We start from the raw sequence: 20,534 nt of genomic DNA, 5'->3' as shown, positions 1-20,534 counted from the left end.
TTGCATGCCATGTTTCTGTGACCTAGTTTATGATCAATCTTTGTCAATGTGCCATGTGGTGCTGAGAAGAAGGAGTATTCCTTTTTGTCCCTATTTATTTTTCTCTATATGTTTATTAACTCTAATTTTTCTAAGATTTCATTCACTTCTTTTACCTCTTTCTTATATATTTTTTGATTTGATTTATCTAAATTTGATAGTGGTTGTTTCAAATCTCCCACCAATATGGTTTTACTGTCTATTTCCTCCTTCAATTCTCCTAGTTTCTCCATTAGAAATTTGGGTGCTATACTATTTGGTGCATACATGTTGATTAGTGATATTTCTTCATTATCTATAGTTCCTTTTAACAAAATATATTTACATTCCCTATCCCTTTTAATCAGGTCTATTTTTGCTTTGGCTTTGTCAGATATCATTATTGCAACTCCTGCCTTCTTTCTATCAGCTGAGGCCCAGAAGGTCTTACTCCATCCTTTAATTCTGACCTTGTGAGCGTCTATCCGCCTCATGTGTGTTTCTTGAAGACAACATATGGTAGAGTTTTGGATTCTAATCCATTCTGCTATTCGTCTACATTTTATGGATAAGTTCATCCCATTCACGTTCAAAGTTATGATTGTCACTTGTGCACTCTCTGGCATTCTGATATCCTCCCCTAATTCTGACCTTTCTTCTTTAGCTATAACCTTTTAAGCCAGTGATTTACTTTAAATCAGTCCCCCTAGTCCCCTCCCTTGATATGTTACCCTTTCTAGCCCTTCCCTTTTTGTTCCCTTCCCCTCCCTCCTCTCCTTCCCTCCCTTTTTGTGCTCCCTCCTCCCTCCCCCCCCTTGGTTTTCCCTTCTCCCTTACCCTGTTGGATAAGATAAAATTCAAGATCCCAATGGATCTGGATGCTCTTCCCTCTCAGAGTTGATTTCACTGAAAGTAAGGTTTAAGTAAAAACTCTCTTCCTCTCCTTCTTATAGAATTCTTCCCCTCCCCTTCCCATGTGTATCTTTGTGTGAGAAAGATTATACTATTTAGTTTTTTATCCCCCCCCCCCATTTCTTGGAGTATATCTTAGTACCATCAACAATTTCCCCTCCCTTTTTCTTTCATTCCCCCCTTTCTCCACATCATCTTGATGCCCCAAACTTTCCCTATGCGTGATTCTTCTTACTACTCTAATTATGTATACAATTTTTGAGTTACACATTAAAATTTCCCCACGTATTAATATATATATATATAATTTGATATAAATGTAGTCCTTCTAGAACAGAATTTGAATAAAAGAAAAAGATAACATTTTTCTCCTTTTCCCTTTCCTTCATATTTACCTTTCCATGTTTCTCTTGGTCTTTGTGTTTTAATGTCAAACTTTTCACAGAGCTCTGGTCTTTTATTTACAAACACTTGGAAATCTTGTATTTTGTTGAATGCCCATACTTTCACCTGGAAGTATATAGTCAGTTTTGATGGATAGCTCATTCTTGGTTGAAGACCCAGCTCTCTTGCTTTTCTGAATATCATGTTCCATACCTTACAGTCTTTCAGAGTGGAAATTGCTAGGTCCTGTGTGACCCTGATTGGTGTTCCTTTATATCTAAATTGTTTTTTTTCTGGCTTCTTGTAAGATTTTTTCATTTACTTGGAAGCTTTGGAATTTGGCAATTACATTCCTGGGAGTTGTCTTTTGGGGATTTAGTGTAGAGGGTATTCTGTGAACTCTTTCAATACATATTTTGTCCCCTTGTTCTAGAATCTCTGGGCAGTTTTCTTTGATGATACCATGTATTATGATATCAAGATTACTGTTTATTTCTGGCTTTTCTGGTAGACCAATGATTCTCAGATTGTCTCTCCTTCCTCTGTTTTCCGGGTCTGTCACTTTGTCAGTGAGATATTTTATGTTATCTTCTAATTCTTTAGTCTTTTGGCTTTGCTTTATTAATTCTTGTTCTTTTGCAAGATCATTGTGTAATAAATAAAATAGTGGTTGACTTAAAATGTTACAGATAAAAGAGTGGTTTGTTTAAATTGTGACTGCAGAAATATGGTTTCAAGACAGTGTCTTGTTTTAAATCAAATATAAGGTGGTCGCCAGGGAAAAATTCCAAAATATTAAATGTACCCAAGTCAGCTGTTTTTTTTTTTTTTAAAACCCTTACCTTCCATCTTGGAGTCAATACTGTGTATTGGCTCCAAGGCAGAAGAGTGGTAAGGGCTAGGCAATGGAGGTCAAGTGACTTGCCCAGGGTCACACAGCTGGGAATTGTCTGAGGTCAGATTTGAACCTAGGACCTCTCGTCTCTAGGCCTGGCTCTCAATCCACTTATCTACCCAGGTCAGAGGGTTTTATAGAGATTTTAATTAATACAAATGAGGAATTAATGAAGAGAGAGAGAGAGAGAGAGAGAGAGAGAGAGAGAGAGAGAGAGAGAGAGAGAGAGAGAGAGAGAGAGAGAGAGAGAGAGGGAGGGAGGGAGGGAGGGAGGGAGGGAGGGAGGGAGGGAGGGAGGGAGGGAGGGAGGGAGGGAGGAAATAATGAGAAAAGAAGTGAGGCCAGCGTTGGCCAGCCTTAAGAGAGAGAGATCAGTCAGTCTTCAATCCATTCACCACAAGATTTGTCCCAAGCAAAATTTTAGTGTTCAGAGAGAAACCAGTTTAGCCAGCTCTATCTCCAGAGAGAGATTCTTCTGACCTTCCTTCAAGGCAGCTTTTCCTCTCCTTTTAAAGGGAATTTTCTCCTATGTCACCTCCCCTAAGTTCTCACATCTACCAATCACAGTAGACGTTTTCCAAAGGACAGACCATTCGTAATTCACACCAAAGTAGGCTTAAACTTTTGATTAAGTTCATACCTGAAAAAATCTCTGGGAACTTAACCTTTTTGCTCCTTGTAAATTCACAAGTTGCCTGACCTTTATAGGTACTTAGCACCCTTTTGTATTAGATTTAAAAATAGGCACAGCTTAAGAACTTTTGTCTTACTATAAGTATGGGTTTAAGTATCTTTCATTGTTCAGCAAGGAGTTTCTTCCCCTAAAGTATGCTTAAGTAGGGGTGGAGTAGAGGTCTCACATTCCTGATCTAAGTCCCTTCATTGTCTAAATGGGGAATGGTCTTAACCAAACCTTATGAAGTAGGGTCTGAGAACTTTTAACATTCACAAGTCTGAGAAATTTTAAGATTCACAATTGTCTTCCAGTTGCCTGATTCTGACCTTTAAAGACTGGTTTTCCTTTTCAGTTTGGTCTGACCTGTTTTTTGAGGCTTCGAGCTGTTTCTGCATTTGCATATTTTGGTCTCTCAGATTGCTGAGTTCCTTTTGCATTTATTGTTTACCATTTTTCCTGACAGAAGGATTCCATCTTTTTGATAATTTCCAATTTAAATTCTTCAAGAGTTTGTGGAGAATTTCCATTTCCTTTGGAAGGTTTTGGAGCATTTCTTTGTGTTTCCTCTTCGATTTCCTCTGTATTTTGTATTTTTGCTCCATAAAATGTGTCCAAAGTCACCCCCTTCTTCTTGTTTTTTTTTGGTGTTTGAAGGCTTTTGCATTTCTGTACTGTTTGCCATCTCTATGGCTTTTCTTCCCCTTTCTAGTCAGAAATCTGAGTGAGGAAGACTGGCTCTTATTGAATCTGTCTGATGGTCTGAGGCTTTAGTCCCAGGCAAATTGTCTGTTCTCCTCAGCTGCACTGTCTTCCTGGGGAAACCCAGGGTCTGCCCTCCCCTGCCTGCCGGCATTTCGGGTGTTACTTCTCTCAGTTCCCTCCAGTTTCTTCTCCGCTGCCTTACTTCCATGCTCCAAGCCTGGCACAGCACTGTCCACAACGTACCTCAGTGCCTTTGCCGGCCCTGAGGTTCCTGTCCTTTCAGAGGGCCCTGCATTCTAAGGGAGGAGGGGTCCTGGCTTCCTTGAGCTCTGAGGGCTCTTGATGGGATTTACCTTCAGCTGGGTTGGTCTGGATGAGCCCCGAGGCAAAAACCTACTGTGAGACTGATGGAAGTACCCATCCAGGGGGCTACAGGCTCCCCCGTCTCTCTCAGGCTGCTTCCCTTCCAGATGTGTTGGACGCCCTGAGACTGGCCCAGGTTGCTTTCAAGGTGTACCGTTCGGAACAGCACTTTTCCCGGCCCTGAAGTTCCTGCTGCTGCTGCAGGCTCAGCACTCTGGGTTCGGGGGTGGGGGGAGTCCTGGGACCTTCCTTCTGCCGTCCCCTTAGACCCGAGTGTTCTAGGATTCTGGCTTTTGTGGGGGGGGGCATACCTTTTGATTTGAGTCCAGAAGGAGGGTTCCCCGGCTCTGTCCTGTTGTTAAGTTTGAATTTCAGTCCCCTAGGAGCATTCAGTTTGTGATCAGCAAGGAAGGGTTTTCAGAGGTCTGAACTTTTGCTGCTTCTAAACCGCCATCTTGACCGGAAGTCACTACTCAACAGTTTCAATGTGCAACTTCAAGGAAAAGGGAAGCTCATCTGTGGTATGCAATCACATATGAGAGCTTTTGAAGTATAATTAGGCTTCCTTACCAAATAAGTTAAGGAGAAAAATTTCTGCCATCTCCCCTTAACTCAAAATCTGTTAGCAGAAAAACCCTTGATTGCATTCCCAAAAGAAACATGTTTGGATTCACTGGAAAAGTTGGAAAAGGAGTTCCAATTCAGCTTTAAAGAGCTTCATCTCCATGAGCAGGACATACAGCTTTTCCATAACCCATTTTCTATTGACATTGAAAATGTGGGTACAATTTACCAAATGGAACTGGCTGAACTGCAGAATTGTGACTCTGAAAGATGCATTCAAGTCAAGCAGCTTGCCTGATTCCTATGCTTCTTTCCCCTCTGAGACATATCCTAATCTCAGGAGCCATGCACTCAAAATGGCACCATCTTTGGCAGCATTTGTGTCTGTGAACAGACTTTTTCCAGAATGAAACATCCTAAATCTCTAACCAGATCTTGACTTAACTTATGCACACTTGCATCACTTGTGTGATATGGAAATCACTTTAAAAGACTGATATATATTAATTTAAGGTCGCTAAGGAATTCAGCTATGTAATTCCTAAATGAAAACTCAAGTCAGCCATCAAACTTTTTATGGTGTTTTAATTACAAACAGGAGGAAGAAAAGTATTAGAGGGAAAGAGAGAGAGAGGGAAAAGGGAGAGAAGGAAATAGGGCTTAAATACCCACTCTGCTTAGGCTGAGCCAAAGGCTCAAGACCCTGGATAGCCGAGGCAAAGAAAAGAGATCAGTTCCTATCACTCACGTGACCAAAATGGAGAAACAGTCTGTGGGCTCCTCTACTCCAAGCACCAGGCTCCAACAACCACCTTCTTCCCTTCACACAGGTAGTCCCCAGAACTCCTGAGCTGTCCTTTACCTCACTTCCTGTCTCTCACATGTGCCAATGGTGGCTCTAGCTTGACCTAGGACTGCCCAGAGGTCTGTCCTTTTTGCACATGTCTGTTGAGGGCCATATTCTCAAATAATTAAATCTTGAGTTTTGCTGCAGCCCTTCCTGATCTTGTTACCCTGAGTAGGGTGGAGATTGTAGTTTCCAAGACCTGATTCTGTTATTCCAAGTATCTCTATTGTTATTTATCAGGAAATAGCTAAATCCCATCTTCTAAAGAATGGTCTGAATAGGGTTGAGTAATTTTAAAATTCACACTTGTTAAGGCTAGCAGTGACAAATATGGAACCAGACATAGACCATCTCATTAGACAAAAGCAGGCCCATAGTTCCCATTGAAATACTGGTCAGTTTGTTGATTGAAATTTACTTGTTTTCTACTTTAAATATTGTATTTTTTCCCGTTTTGTACTTTTTACTTTGAGATATGTACAGTGTGCAAAGGGATTTGTTCATAGTTTCTTTTTAATAATCTGTCCCTCCAACTGTGTGAGAGACAGTGAACTGGCCCCCTAGGTAAAAAGTTTGGGGACCCCTGGATTAGAACCTTGAACTTAACAGGATTATGTAACCTGTTGCTTTCTCAATATTCTTTTCAATTCTTTTAGGAGTGTGATGATAGAAACCACTCCCTAAGTTTGTCCAAGCCCCGACCCTGTTTTTGGGAATGTGAATTTTGTGGGACGTAAAGGCATGGAGGATAAAAAGTGTGGGGCAGAGTGCACTCTCCTCCCCCAACCCCCAAGGGCTCTTGTGACTTGGCTGGGCTTCCCTATTCAGTTTAGGGTATTTTTCCTAGATAGGGAGATTTTCTGTCCCCTTCCTACATTTCTTTTTTCCCCTATATCTCCATTTTAAAAAATTAACAGTATGTTGTTGAGAGCTACTGGCAGACTCCTGACTTGAGAATTGATTTTATAATGGCAACCACAATAATGACGAATAATTTAATTTATTAGAGGACTAAGAGATGCAATTAGGCTTCTAACCTCATAGATAGAAATATAAATAGCAACATTCCCTAGGGAATCGATTTCTCCATCCCCAGGGTCAGTGATTCCACAAATGAATTAAGTTATAAGAAAGTAATTATATTGCAGTTTTAAAAAAAAAGTAAAAACAAAAAAAAATTTTTAAAAAACAGTTAACACAAAGGTGTGGGTGGGGTGCAATTACACTTCAGTAACTCCGTATTCTATATAGACAACAGTGAATTGTTCCTAGTAGAACATGTTTGATTATTGACTGTATCATGCATTTCATTGTCTACTTGCTCTTATTGTAGACATTTTCTATCAAAGAAAAAGTAGATGCAAGAGTTAAGAACATTCACACTGGTCCTTTAGGCATTGTTTGGATTTTGAACAAAGTGAATTAAGGTTTGAGAGTTTTTAAAAGGTAAAAGAATCTTATTAGTTACCTGTTTAAAGTTTTACTTTGGAATGTAGACAGAAATCAGATCTCCTCAGGCCAGCTGGACACTCAGCATTCCCAGTGAACCCAGCTCCTTCTGCTTGGGTTTTAGCTTCCCTAGAAAACCACCTAGGTCTAAAGTTTTTTATTCTTCCAACAGAAGTCTTCAATATTTTTTAATTGATTACATATTAATTGATTACAACATTTTAATACACCAAACTCCATCCCTCCCAATAGTATGACCAATATTCTCCTATTATAATTGATACCTTATACACCATAACTGGAATCACTGGGTCTAATTCTTAAAAATTGTAATTGCATTTCATAATGTAAAGGATTATATGTGATCACTTCTTTCATGATCAATAATATAAAGGCAGTGAAACAATTTTCCTTTCAATATGTGTAAGACAAGTTGTAGGAAATCAAAAGAAGGTGGATCCATAAAGGCTTCTTGCAGAAGATGAGATTTTATTTTTATGTATTATTTTTATAATTGTTGTAATAAACTTACGCCTAATTTTTCCAGATTTATTGATTCATATTGTCTCCCTCTCTTCTTCCCCTTCCCTGCCCATCCTGTACTTGACAGAAAAAATTAGATTTTAGTTCAGAGCTGAAGGAATCCAGTGAACTCAGGAGGCAGAGATTAGAGGGGACATCAGTGAAGGCTGGGGAAAAAGGTAGAGGAGGCTGGGAAAAATGTAAGATCAGTATATGGAAAGTTTCCTGTGAGAAACAAGAAAGAGCCCAGTGTCACTGGATACTTAAGAGTATTGAAGGGAATAAGGGGAGAGGGAAGGAAGGTAAAGGGGGAGCTTCCAAGTAGCCATTGTTGTAGGTGGCTTTCAAGGTTGCATAATCAAACCCTGTGGTGGTACAGATGCCTGGGAGTAATCTAGGGAGAAGAGCCTTCATTCTGCTGGCTGTGGCATTCCAGATAATAGAGGGTAGAGTTTGGGGTGGAGAGGTAGGCAGGGTCCTGAAGTCCTAGCCTTGGGTGCCATTGGAGGACAGCAGTGATCTTGGGAATACAAAGGCAGGACAGGTGGGACAGTGGGGACTACTAGGACCCACCCAGGGTAGATGAGTTCAAAATAAGAAGCTGTCTGCTCTCTTTGGAACTAAGGTCTCTGCATTCTTCCCTTTGAGTCTAGATTTCTCTGCTTTCCTTTGGGGCTGATATCTTTCTGCCTTCTGGTTGAGAATGTTTTGCTGCCCCTGCTACTGGTGATGGTTTCCCTTTCCCTGGGCCTCATCTTTCCTGTCTGAACTCTTTGAATGCCCTTCACATAGGTCAGGAACAATTCTCCCTCCCAGACCAACCTCCAGGCGCTGCTCTCTGCCCCTGCCACTGTTGTGGTAGAGCTAGTTTTATTGTGTGAGAGGAAATGCTGGTTCTGGCCCAAAGAATTTCAGCTCAGACCCATTCCTCTCAAGACTTGAAGGTGTCTACATAGTGTAGCCATAGGGTTGGAAAAAGCCATTGCAGGGAAGTGGAATAGCCCTTGCATGCATGAAGAGCACATTGGAATGGCTCCTGTAAGGTTTTCCGGTTTCTAGAGTGTATTGAAGGTCTGGGGAATTGGTGTCCTCCCATGCTTGGAAACTGATCTTTTCCTCAAACTGTTCTTCCCCTGTGTGTCCCAGGGTTATTTCAGGCTGCAAAGTAGGGAATGTGTGAGAAAGGGGTGAAATGGAAGAGCATCCAATACCAGGTGTAGCCTGGGTTTTCTATGGAGCAATATGGAAAAGTAAAAGAGTCCTGCCAAGTAGCCTGTTATTGTTAGGTCTGGCCACTGGCTGGTCAGTTATTCTTCAGTCTGCCTCTTCTTCTCTTGACCTATTTTCCTCAGGTTTCCATAGTTATAGGTCTAGGCTTAGAAGTTTTGTTTTCTGTAATAAGCTTTTTGAAAATTAAAGTTCAATTGTGATATTTTTGTGGAATAAATTTCCCTTTAGCCTGACCAAGGTAAAAACTCCAGTTTTGCTGTCCCCTTCTCCTGAGGCTATGAAACTAGGGGTTAGTTTCCCTTCTTTTGTTAAAATAAATGGATTAAGTTAGTCCTGGCAAGACGTGGTGAACTTTTGACCCATTTTGAGGGTGTGCTAGGCCAGCCAGAAGACTGGGGGTAAGCTTGGACGGACAGCTTTCTTGTATGGACAAGGACCTGCTTCTCTTGTGATGAAGTAATGAGGAAGGAGTTGAGATCTCTTAAGTCCTCCTCCTCAGTGGTTATATATGAATCTGAGATTTCAGAGGATGTCCAGGGTAGGGACTGAGTGGGTTGGTCACCAGGCCCATAAATACATAAAGTGAGAGAGATAAGGACAAGAGATATAGAAAGAGCGAGATAAAGACAAGACCAGTGCTAGAGAGGAGAACTGTCATTTTTCTTTTATATTGTGGAAAGGGTCAACTGACCACATTAAATGACTAGTCAATTAAAAATTAATTTAAAATTAAGATATTCTGCCTCTTGAGAATTCTAATCATTAAGCTGTCAATATCTTTTCTCATGAAGGAGCTCTGTCCCCAATCTGTTAGTCTGATGTTATATCTTTAAAAGATGAGCACCCCCTCCTTTCCGCATCCCACTCTTCTTTATGTGTATCTAAACATAAAATCATTGAATATATTCCAGTCAGCGATGACAGTCATCATTCAATAAAGACAGGATGTTTTGGCCAAGACACATCATACCCAGTGTTTTGCCAAAGTCTTAATACAACATCACATTGCTCTCCGTCACTTACCTAGAATCAGAATCTTTTCTCATATAAATCTCTGAACTCCTCTTTATGCTTTTATCTACATAAAAGTATTTCAGCCTTTTAGGAAATTAGATAGAGAATTCCATTTTCTTTTTTTTCCTCTTTATTATTTATTGATAATATTTCCCCCCAGAATATTTAGTACTTGCTACCTTCTCACAAACTTTAAAAAAATGTTCTTACCCGACGAATTCTGTCACTTATGATAAGGAGGAAATTCAGATCACTTCTCTTATTCACAGAACCTTACCTCACTCAGAGAACACATACCATCACTCAGATTCCATGGGGAAAGTATTTCAGACTAATAAGTAAGACATTTCTACAGTCTTTACTCTTCCAACATGATTCTCACTTCAGAACCAAAATGCCTTTGTCAATATTCCACTGGGCCCTGAATGACTGATCTCCAGTGTGGGCTGTGATACTCTTCAGGATTAGGAGTTTGAGTTAAATTCCTCGTGGGCTTTAGTTTTCTCCAGTTTGTTGCTGACAGAACTGGATGAATTCTGAAGATTCATCTTTAAATCTTGCGACTTTTGCTGGTTTAGGGGTCGATAACATTCAAGGATGTGGCTGTGGACTTCACCCAGGAGGAGTGGTGCCTCTTGGACCATGCTGAGAAAGAGCTGTTCCTGGAGGTCATGCTGGAGAATGTGCAAAATCTCCTCTTTGTGGGTAAGGACCATTTCTTCTGTTAACTCTCAATCTGCCATTAATGGTGTAGCATACCAGGCATGTTGGCATCTGGGAAGTATGATTGATGTATTGATATTGTATTACTAGACACATGGTCAGACCCCTTGGTGGCCACGTGCCTCAGCTCGGAGTACAGTCATTTGCAAAGTGAGCTTAGATTAGAGCCCTTGGTGCCGAGCACTTTCATTTGTAAAGTGCAGGTCAATAGCCATGCCTCTGCTTGGAGTTCATTCATTTGAAAAGCTCGGGTTGGATTAATCCCCACCTCTTTGATCTCGTCATTGTCAATTCAACCAATGTTAAAACCTATGTCATGTTAGGTATATTTTGATCCACATTCCTAAAAACCTTCAATAAATACTGGGAATGAGCGCGAAACTCTCTCTAGCCCTTTACTAGCTCACTCCTACTAGCTCTCTTACTTTCACTCTTACTCTCTCTCTCTTCCCCTCCTCTCCTATTTCCCTCTTGCTTCACTATATCTCTTTCATAGCGACGCGGTGGCCCCATTGCTTCCTATTGCTATAGGATGAACCAGGGAATTGTGACTCCCCCCTTTTCTACTGACATTGTCGCCCCCAGTGCCTCCTGTTGCTATAGGAGCCACCAGGGAGTTGAGACTTCCCACTTTTCCTAGCGACACTGTTGCACGCAAAGCAGACTCTCTTGTCTAGGAGTATCAAGGAGTTGATACTCCTCACCTATTCTCTTAATTCCTTTTATTTCCTTGGAGTTCGCGTAACTCCCCATGTGTTTGTACTTCTACCTTTGAGTCATTATTATTCTCCTGTTTCCTTAGCTTCCTTTCTACATCAGGTTATTACCCACAGATAAATATTATAGGACTCCCATGGGGGCTCGCTATAAATGGGATGTCTTCATTCTAGGTCAAAAGTGCAGAAATTTAAGTCTTTGTCAGGTGATAGTAAGGCAAAAGTGATGATCTCTGCATAGTGTTCTGACTGCATTTCATAAAAAAAGTCTTTGAATTTTGTGATGAGGATCTTGGACTTTCCTTTCTTGTTCCCGAAATAGTCTCTCTTCTGTTTAATGTAGCTTCAGATAAAAGCTTAAAACGGTGTCACAGATTTACATTCCTGAAGCTAATCTCAAAAGTCATCTAGTCCAGCTTCTAATTAGCCCTGAATTTTGAGTGCAAGTCCTCTTTTTACTACCCAGGAAGATTTTTTCCTTCCAGTTGGCCATTGAAGGGGATACCTTAGCTGCCATGGTAGCCTCTTCCCATTTGCAATGGTCTGGTCTTTAGAAAGGATTTCTTGTTAAAAGGTGTTAATGGGGAAGGCAGAGTCACGAGGTGACATAGCATATGTAAAAGTTGGAACTACCTTGAGAATCCCAAACAAACCTGAAAACTGTGCTTCTAAATTTCCAGAATCACAGAACAAATAAGTGCGTAAAGGTTAAATTTAGGGTTGACACTTAATATAATAATTTATCTGGTCATAAAGGATTTTAAATTCTTAAAATCTAAATGAAACACTCCTGTCAGAAATGGATTTTTATGGTGATTTAATTACAATAAGAAAGAAATTAAGAAAGAGGGAGAGAGGGAGAAAGAGTTAACTCAGTCTGCCAAGGGAAAGGGGAGTCAGTTCTTATGATTCACTCATGTGACCGATTGAAGGAAAGCTGTGTTAATGTTAATTTTAGGATTAAAGACTGAATATATAATTAAAGGGTGCCAAGGATTTCACTTATGAAAATCCTGAATGAAACACTCAACTCCAAATGGAGTTTTATGGTAATTTAATTATAAAAGGAGTAAGAATTTATTAGAGGGAGAGAGAGGGAGAGAAGGAAAGAGGTTAACTCAACATTCTGGCAGAGCCAGAGGGAGTTTTAGGCCTTGGAGGGCCAAGGCAGGGAAGGGAGTCAGATCTTCTCACTCATATGACCGATCTGAAGGAAAGCTGTCAGCGAGCCTCCTCCCAGCTCGAGCTCCAGGATCGAACTGGCATCTAGCCCTTTCCACAGGAAGTGAGCAAACTCCAGAGGGTGTTCTTTACCTCACTTCCTGCATCTCACATGTGCCAATGGTGCCTCAAGCTTGGTTTAGGACAGCCCAGGGGACAGTCAGTTGTTTCTGGTTTGTCATTTGTTAGCACATGCCAGTGTAATGTGGGTGTGCACATTCCTGGGTGCTAGACCAAGCAAGATGGAGAAAATCTAAAAATCACAAGTGTCAGAGTAAGGTGAGCCTACAGAGGAATACAACTTGAAATGTAGACAGAAAGGGTCCATTTCTGGGAATAAAGGGGAACTGGAAGTAAACCTGCCCCCAGGGGAATGCAGACTGTCTACCCCGTACATACTGATGGGTTGAATACCTGAGCACAAGCCAACTTTGAGATCTCAGGACCCTTCTTAAGCCTTCATTAGCACATCTTATGCCTACCTCTTGAAATTTGAAGGTTTCACACAGGGCCATAGTGAGGCTCCAAAGTACCTTTTCCAGTTGAACCCTGTGATGAAGCCCCTAGCCTCAGGGAAGAGTAGCTCCAAGATCTCTGAGTCCTGAAAGCCATCAGCAGCTATGGGAACACCTAGCCCATAAGCCATGATACCATCTTGATATGGAAGAAAGGAAACTTGATGAAACCAGAACTACAGCTTGAGGGGAGCCATATCAAAAAACCCAAGTTTAAGAGAATGCTCTCTCTACCCTGAGAACAGAGTCCAGCTTTGAGATAGAAGTAATAGTATTTTCTTAAAATTTCTGGGAAAATAAGTGAATAGCAAAAAAAAAAATCTAACCAAAGAAAATGTCAAAGGAGAAAAAAGAAGAGCAAGGCATAGATTTCAGGCAGAGATAGTGGTAACAAAGCAGCCACATGCAAAATTCAATATAATAATGGGAATTGGTCTCAGATGCTGGAAGAGTTCAAAAGGGAATTAAAAAATCAAATGAGAGAAGTGGACCTAGAATGGGGAAAAGTAATGTAAAAATAAAAGCTGAAAAATGCAAAATTGGCCAAGTTGCAAAAGAAGCACAAAAATCCAAAGGAGAAAAGAATTTTAAAAAAAAATATATATATATATATATAGTTGACCAATTGGAAATGGGGGCGAAATCTAGTGTAGAAAATAGTTCCATGAAAAGTAGAATTGATTAAATAAAAAGGGGATGAAAAGGTTATGGAAGAAAATGATTCTTTAAAAATTAGAATTAGAGAAATAGGAACTAATGACTTCATGAGATATGTAGAAAAAAACAAAACCCAACGAATTTAAGAATAAAAGAAAATTTGAAATATTCTCACTAAAAAAAACAACTGACTGGAGTACCTAAAACTCACAGTGAAAAAAAAAAGTTTAGACATCATATTACATGTAATTATCAAAGTAAACTTTTCATATTTTCAAATCAGGGTAAAATAAAAATTGAAAGAATCCCAAGATCACCTCCTATAATAAATCCCCAAATGACAACTCCTTGGAATATTATGGCACAATTGAAGAACTCCCAGGCCAAGAAGAAAGCACTACACTCAGCCAGAAAGAAATGATTCAAATACAATGGAGTTCCAGTGAGGATTATGCAAGATCTTGCAGCTTCTTCTTTAAAGGATCAGAATGCTTGGAATATGACATTTTGGAAGGCAAAGCACCTGGATTTACAACCACAAATCAGAAATTTAGATTGATTATATTCTTTCTCGGTGTAAAGATAATTTTAGGGTTGTGACTTAAAATCTAGATTTAATTGGTTGCTGGGGAAAATCCCAGATAAAATACCCAGGTCGGCCTGGAAATTTATGGTAATTTAATTAATATAGAGGAAAGGAATTTAAGGAGAAAGAGGGAAGAGGATATAGGATTTCTCCTGCCTGGCCTGTGCCAGGGGGAGTTTTAAAATCCCTGCCTCTAGGTTTCTGAAGAAGTTTAGAGGCTTCTAAGAGGACAAAGTTGGAAAGTAAAGGAGGAAAACTCAGCCAGAAACTCACCACCGAACCGGACAATAGCTTTTAGCCACCCTAAGATGCCAAAAGGCTCAGCATGATACTATCAGCCAACTCTCCGCTGCCAAAGGTGCCCGAGAGAGGAAGTGTGCCAAATACATAGACCTTTCACTCTTGCATCTCCTCCTCTAAATGCCCATTCTTTTTAGTTCTCATCTTCTTTGATTAGATTATATCTTTAGAGTTACTTAACACTTCTTTGTTAAGTTCACCTTTTGTGAGTTTCTTAACCTTTTTGTGATTAATTTAACCATTATAGATACTTAACACCTTTTTGTATTAAGATCTTAAAATAGACAGCTTAAAGTTCTATCTTTACTATAAGGTAAGAGTTAAGTACCTTTATTGTTCAATCAGGAGATTACAACTTTATCTTCCCTAAAGTACAGTCTAAGTAGGGTGGAGTAATTTAGAGTTCCCAAGACATTCCTGATTTTGTTAAACTAAGTACTTCATTGTTAAAATCAGGAAATAGCTAAATCCAATCTTCACAAGGGGTAGATTGGTTATTTAATAAAATAGAGGATATTGAAACATTCCTGTTGAAGAGAGCAGACCAAAACAAAAAGTAGAAATAAAAGGAGAATAAGAAGGTTGGTGGTGGGAAGGAGAATAATATAAGGGAACAGAAATGGGGGTAGTGATTAAATGGGAAATAATGTGAAGGGACAGAGTCAAAGGAGAAAGTGCAGGATTAAAAGAGGAAAACAAGGTGAAGGCGAACACAGGAATGGTAATCATAATTGTGATTATAAATGGGATCATCTCATCCATAAAATGGAAGCAGGTAGAAGAGTGGATTAAAAACCTCAATCCTAGGATATGTTGTTTACAAGAAACACATTTGGCATACACAGGTAGGGATACATTGAGTAAAGGGAAGGGGACGGAGCACAATCTCTTGGGCTGCAACTACAACAAGGAAAGCAGGAATGCCAATTATGATCTGACAAAATTAAAACAAAAATAGATCTGATTAAAAGATAAGGTCAATAGATACATCTTGATGAAAGATAATATAGGTAGTGACACAATATTGGCACTTAACATAAATAAGGTGGGGAACTGCAACTTTCCCCATCAGAAATAAACAAGAAAGGAATAAAGGAAGTATATGAAATTTTAGAAAAGTTACATTTAAAGCTACATATCTCGAGAAATGTGAATGGAATAGTAAAGGAATGTATCATCTTTTCAGCTGCACATGGAAAATATGCAAAAGACTATAAACCAGAGTATAAAAACTTCACGATGAAATGCAAAAAAGCAGAAACAATAACTACAACCTTTTCAGATCCTAATTCAGTTTAAAAAATGGAACGAAAAATTAAAGAGTGAGTCAATGGAATAGATTAGGTGTAACTGACAAAGCAATCTAAGGTCTGATGAACGCAAAGATCCCAGCTTTGGGGATAAGACCTTACTATTTGACAAAATCTACTGGGAAAGTATGGCAAAAATTAGGTATAGATCAATAGCTCACATCCTATTTGAGCATGTGGTCAAAAAAGGGCATATGCTTTAGACATAAAGGGTGATCATTATAAATTAATTTGGGGAATGTAGAATTGTTTATCTGGCACATCTACAGAAAAGGGAAGAATTTATGACCAAACAAGACATGGAGAGCATTACAAGATGCAAAATGAGTAACTTATTATATTAAATTAAGATTATTTTGTAGAAACAAAGGCAATATAACCAAGATTAAAATACAAACATCAAACTGGGAAATAATGTTTTATAAAAAATTTCTCTGATGTCATTTTTCAATTGTATAAAGAACTAAGTCAAATTTATGAGAATACAAGTCATTCCCCAATTGACAAATGGTTGAAGGTTAGGAATAAGCAGTTTTCAGATGAGTAAATCAAAGCTATCAATAATCATATCAAGGAGTATTCTAAATTCCTTTTGATTAAAGAAGTAAATTAAAAGAACTCTGAAGCATCACATCAGCCTCATCAGATTGGCTAATATGACAGTCAAGAAAAGTAATAAAGTTTGAAGGGGATGTGGCAAACTCGGAACACTTTAGTTATGAACTGATCCATCCATTCTGGAGAGTGATTTGGAATGACTCCTAAAGGGCTACAAAACAATGCATACCTTTTGATCCGGTAATACCACTACTAGGTCTGTGCTCCAAAGAGATCAGAAATAGGATAGGAATGGAAAGGAAGGGAATAAGCATTTTAAAATGCCTTCTCTGTGTCCTCTACTGGGTGAAGGAGTTCATTATTTCCATTAATTTCACTACATCCCTGCAGGTTTGATATTCTTATTGTCCTCAGTTCATAGTTGAGGCAACTGAGGCAAAGAGAGGTTAAATAACTTGCCTAAGGATACCCACTTACCATGTCTCTCAGTCTGCATTCAATTTGTTTTTCTGACTCCAAGTTCTGAACTCTTAACCCTTTACTACGAGCTGCCTTTAATGTCTTGGTAATGGAAGTTGTGGTATGTACCTGTTATAGCAGGTAAATCAAGATGGAATATTTTGATTGCAAATGGGTTCCATGATCTCTGCCCTCCTGCAAATGTTCCAACAGTTATACAGCAGAAACCATTCTGAAATCTTTGCTTACCTGGCCCCTTTCTTTTAAGAGGACCAAATTTTTATTTTCCTCTCCTGATCCCTTCCTTCCTCTGAATTCCCAGGGCTTCCAGTTCCTAGAAAAAAATTTATCTCCTGTTTTAAGCAAGGAAAATCACCCTGACTGCTAGAACAAAAAGGCCCAAAGAGCTCCTGTCCAGTTGAATGAGGTGAAAACAGGTGTATAAGAGGTTATCCCAAAAACCTTTTATCTGTTGTAGTGAAGGGACTGGTAGATTTGGGGGCTGGCAGACCAATCCTGAATAATGCTTTTCATTTCCTGAGAGATGGATCATGGACTCAGTATAGAGTATGAAATATACTATATGGCAGATCATAAGATAAAATGAATGTTTAGCATGTTTGCATGAAATGGCATAATATCTTTGCAACTGTAGAGAAAAGAAGAAAACATTTCATTTGGAAAATTACTGCATGAGAGTTAAAAAGAGTAAAGTTGTTTCTTAACTTAGCATATAAAATTTACCATGAATGACCATGTGATAGTGTCTACAAAATGATAAGAACAAAATATCTGGAAGGTTATCTGAGATTCTCAAAATATTAAGAACAATCAACGAGTTACTTTTATTTTCATTTTTTCATTGTAAATTATTTAGTCAGTTTAGAACATAAGTCCTTGGTTACAAGAATCATATTGCTTCCTTCCCTTCCATCCCCCCACCCTTCCCGTAGCTGATGTACAATTCCCCTTGGTATTACATGTGTCCTTGGTCAAAACCCATTTCCTTGTTGTTGGTGTTTGCATTAGGATGTTCATTTAGAGTCTTCATCCCCAATCATATTCCCTCGACCCATGTAATTAAGCAATTGTTTTTCTTCTGTGTGTCTACTCCCACAGATTTTCCTCTGAATGTGGATAGCGTTCTTTCTCTTAGATCCCTCCAAGTTAGTCAGGATCACTGCATTGCCACTAATGGAGAAGTCCATAACATTTGATTGTACTTCAGTGTATAGATCTCTGTGTACAAAGATCTCCTTGTTCTGCTTCCTTTGCTCTACATCAATTCCTGGAGGTCATTCCAGTTCCCATGGAATTCCTCCAGTTTATTATTCCTTTGAGCACAATATTATTCCATCACCAGCATATACCACAATTTGTTCAGCCATTCCCCAATTGAAGAGCATCCCCTCATTTTCCAAGTTTTTGCCACCACAAAGACCGCAGCTGTGAATATTCTTGTACAAGTCTTTTTCCTTATTATCTCTTTGGGGCACAAACACAGCAGTGCTATGGCTGGATCAAAGAGCAGACAGTCTTTTAGTGCCCTTTGGGCATAGTTCCAAATTGCCCTCCAGAATGGCTGGATCAATTCACAACTCCACCAGCAATGCATTAATGTCCTGACATTAATAATTGATTACTCTAATAATCCTTAATAAACCTCATGGAATATAATATTTCCCAACTTTGCCACATCCCCTCCAGCATTCATTAATTTCCATTGCTGTCATGTTAGCCAATCTTCTAAGTGTGAGGTGATACCTCAGAGTTGTTTTGATTTGCATCTCTCTGATTATAAGAGATTTAGAAGTCTTTTTCATGTGCTTATTAATAGTTTTGATTTCTTTAACTGATAATTGCCTATTCATGACCCTTGCCCATTTATCAATTGGAGAATGGCTTGATTTTTTTTTTGTACATTTGATTTACCTCTTTATAAATTGGAGTAATTAGACCTTTGTCAGAGGTTTTTGCCCAATTTGTTACTTCCCTTCTACTTTTGGTTGTATTGGTTTTGTTTGTACAAAACCATTTGAATTTGAGGTAATCAAAATTATTTTACATTTTCTGATTTTTTTCTAGCTCTTTCTTGGTTTTAAAATCTTTCTTTTCCCAAAGATGTGACATGTATACTATTCTGTGTTTGCCTAATTTGCTCATAGTTTCCTTCTTTATATTCAAATCATTCACCCATTCTGAGTTTATCTTGGTGTAGGGTGTGAGATGGTGATCCAACCCCAATCTGTCCCATAGTGTCTTCCAATTTTCCCAGCAATTTTTTTTTTTATTAAATAGTGTATTTTGGTCCTAAAAGCTGGGATCTTTGAGTTTATCATATACTGTCTTGCTGAGGTCATTTACCCCTACTCTATTCCACTGATCCTCCTTTCTGTCTCCTAGCCAGTACCAAACTTTTTTGATAACCACTGCTTTATAGTATAGTTTGAGATCTGAGACTGCAAGGCCTCCTTCCTTTTTATTTTTTTTTTCGTGATTTCCCTGGATATCCTTTTTTTCCAAATGAACTTTGTTATGGTTTTTTCTAATTCAGTAAAAAAGTTTTTTTGGTAGTTCAGTGGGTATGGCACTAAATAAGTAAATTAATTTGGGTAGGATTGTCATTTTTATTATGTTACCTCATTCTACACATGAGCAATTGATGTTAATTAATGGTCAGGTTTTGGTTTCTAATCTACTCTGCTATTTGCTTGCATTTCATGGGTGTGTTCTTCCCATTCACAGTCAGAGTTATGATTACCAGCTGTGTATTTCCTAGCATTTTGATTTCCACTCCTAGTCCTGTCTTTTCTTCTTTCACTATTTCTTTTTACACCTATGTTTTGTTTTTAAGCAATTCCCCTATTTCCCACCCTTATTTTATTTCCTTTTCTACTCCCCTCCCTTCTTATTCCCCTCTTATTTACTTTACAGGTTTTTAAATTACCCCCCCCCACCCTCTTCCACCCTTTTACTGCTTCCCTCCCCACCAGTCCTTTTGTTACCCTTCTTCTTCTATATATAGTGCAAATCAATTCTCTGCCCCAGTGTATTTGATTGGTCTTCCCTCTTTGAGTCAATTGTAATGCACGTAAGAATTGAGTATTTCCTATCTCCAACTTCTTTACTCTTCCAGTGTATTTATCTTCTCCCCTCTTCCACCATGTGCTTCGTTGTGACATTTAAATTTACCCCATTTTGTTTCCTTTCCCATATCTTTTAGTATTAACCTCTTTTTTTAGATCTAGTTATACATATATGTGTATATATTATAAGCATATATATGTATTTATGCATACATATATGTATATACATATGTATGTCTTGGCATTTCATCCTGTACAGTTTGTCACTGTTCCCTCTTAAGTATAATTCTTCTAGCTACCCAGGTGATAATAACAATTTTTAAGAGTTACCAATGACCTCTATTCTTATACGGATACATATGCTTTTAACATATTGGGTCTCTTAAGAAGGTTTTTGTTTTGTTTTGTTTTGTTTTTTTAGCTTTTTTACCTCTTTCTTAATTACCTCATGATGATTCTCTTGAGTTCTGTGTTTGTGCATCAGATTTTCTGTTCAGGTCTTATTTTTACATATGCTTGGAATTCTATTTTGTCAAATGACCATACTTTATCTTGTAAGAATATAGTCATTTTTGCTGGGTAGTTGATTCTTGGTTGTAGATCTAGTTCCCTTGCTTTCTGGAATATCATATTCCATGCCTTTCAGTTGTTCAGTATAGATGCAACCAGATCCTGTGTTATCCTCACTGTAGTTCCATGGTATCTGAATACCTTCTTCTTAGAAGCTTGTAATATTTTTATCTTGGTCTGATAATTCTTGGATTTGGCTATAACATTCCTGGGTGTTGTCGGTTGGGGATTACGTACAGGAGGTGATCTGTGGATTC

General features: G+C 38.8%; 1 protein-coding gene across 1 annotated transcript in view; it reads left to right on the top strand.

Moving 5' to 3' along the window:
- LOC103095836 (zinc finger protein 383-like) overlaps positions 1-20,534 on the top strand; it is a 32,269-nt gene that overhangs the window by 6,692 nt on the left and 5,043 nt on the right. Inside the window, exon 3 of the mRNA XM_056826300.1 lies at positions 10,155-10,281. Within this exon, the coding sequence (XP_056682278.1) occupies positions 10,155-10,281 (127 nt within the window). The remainder of the gene's footprint in view (positions 1-10,154; positions 10,282-20,534) is intronic.

The sequence above is a fragment of the Monodelphis domestica genome, chromosome 4 (assembly GCF_027887165.1).
Source record: "Monodelphis domestica isolate mMonDom1 chromosome 4, mMonDom1.pri, whole genome shotgun sequence".
Lineage (NCBI taxonomy): Eukaryota > Metazoa > Chordata > Mammalia > Didelphimorphia > Didelphidae > Monodelphis > Monodelphis domestica.
The sequence above is the reverse complement of the archived record's forward strand: the minus strand, read 5'-3'. Positions and strand labels throughout refer to the sequence as shown.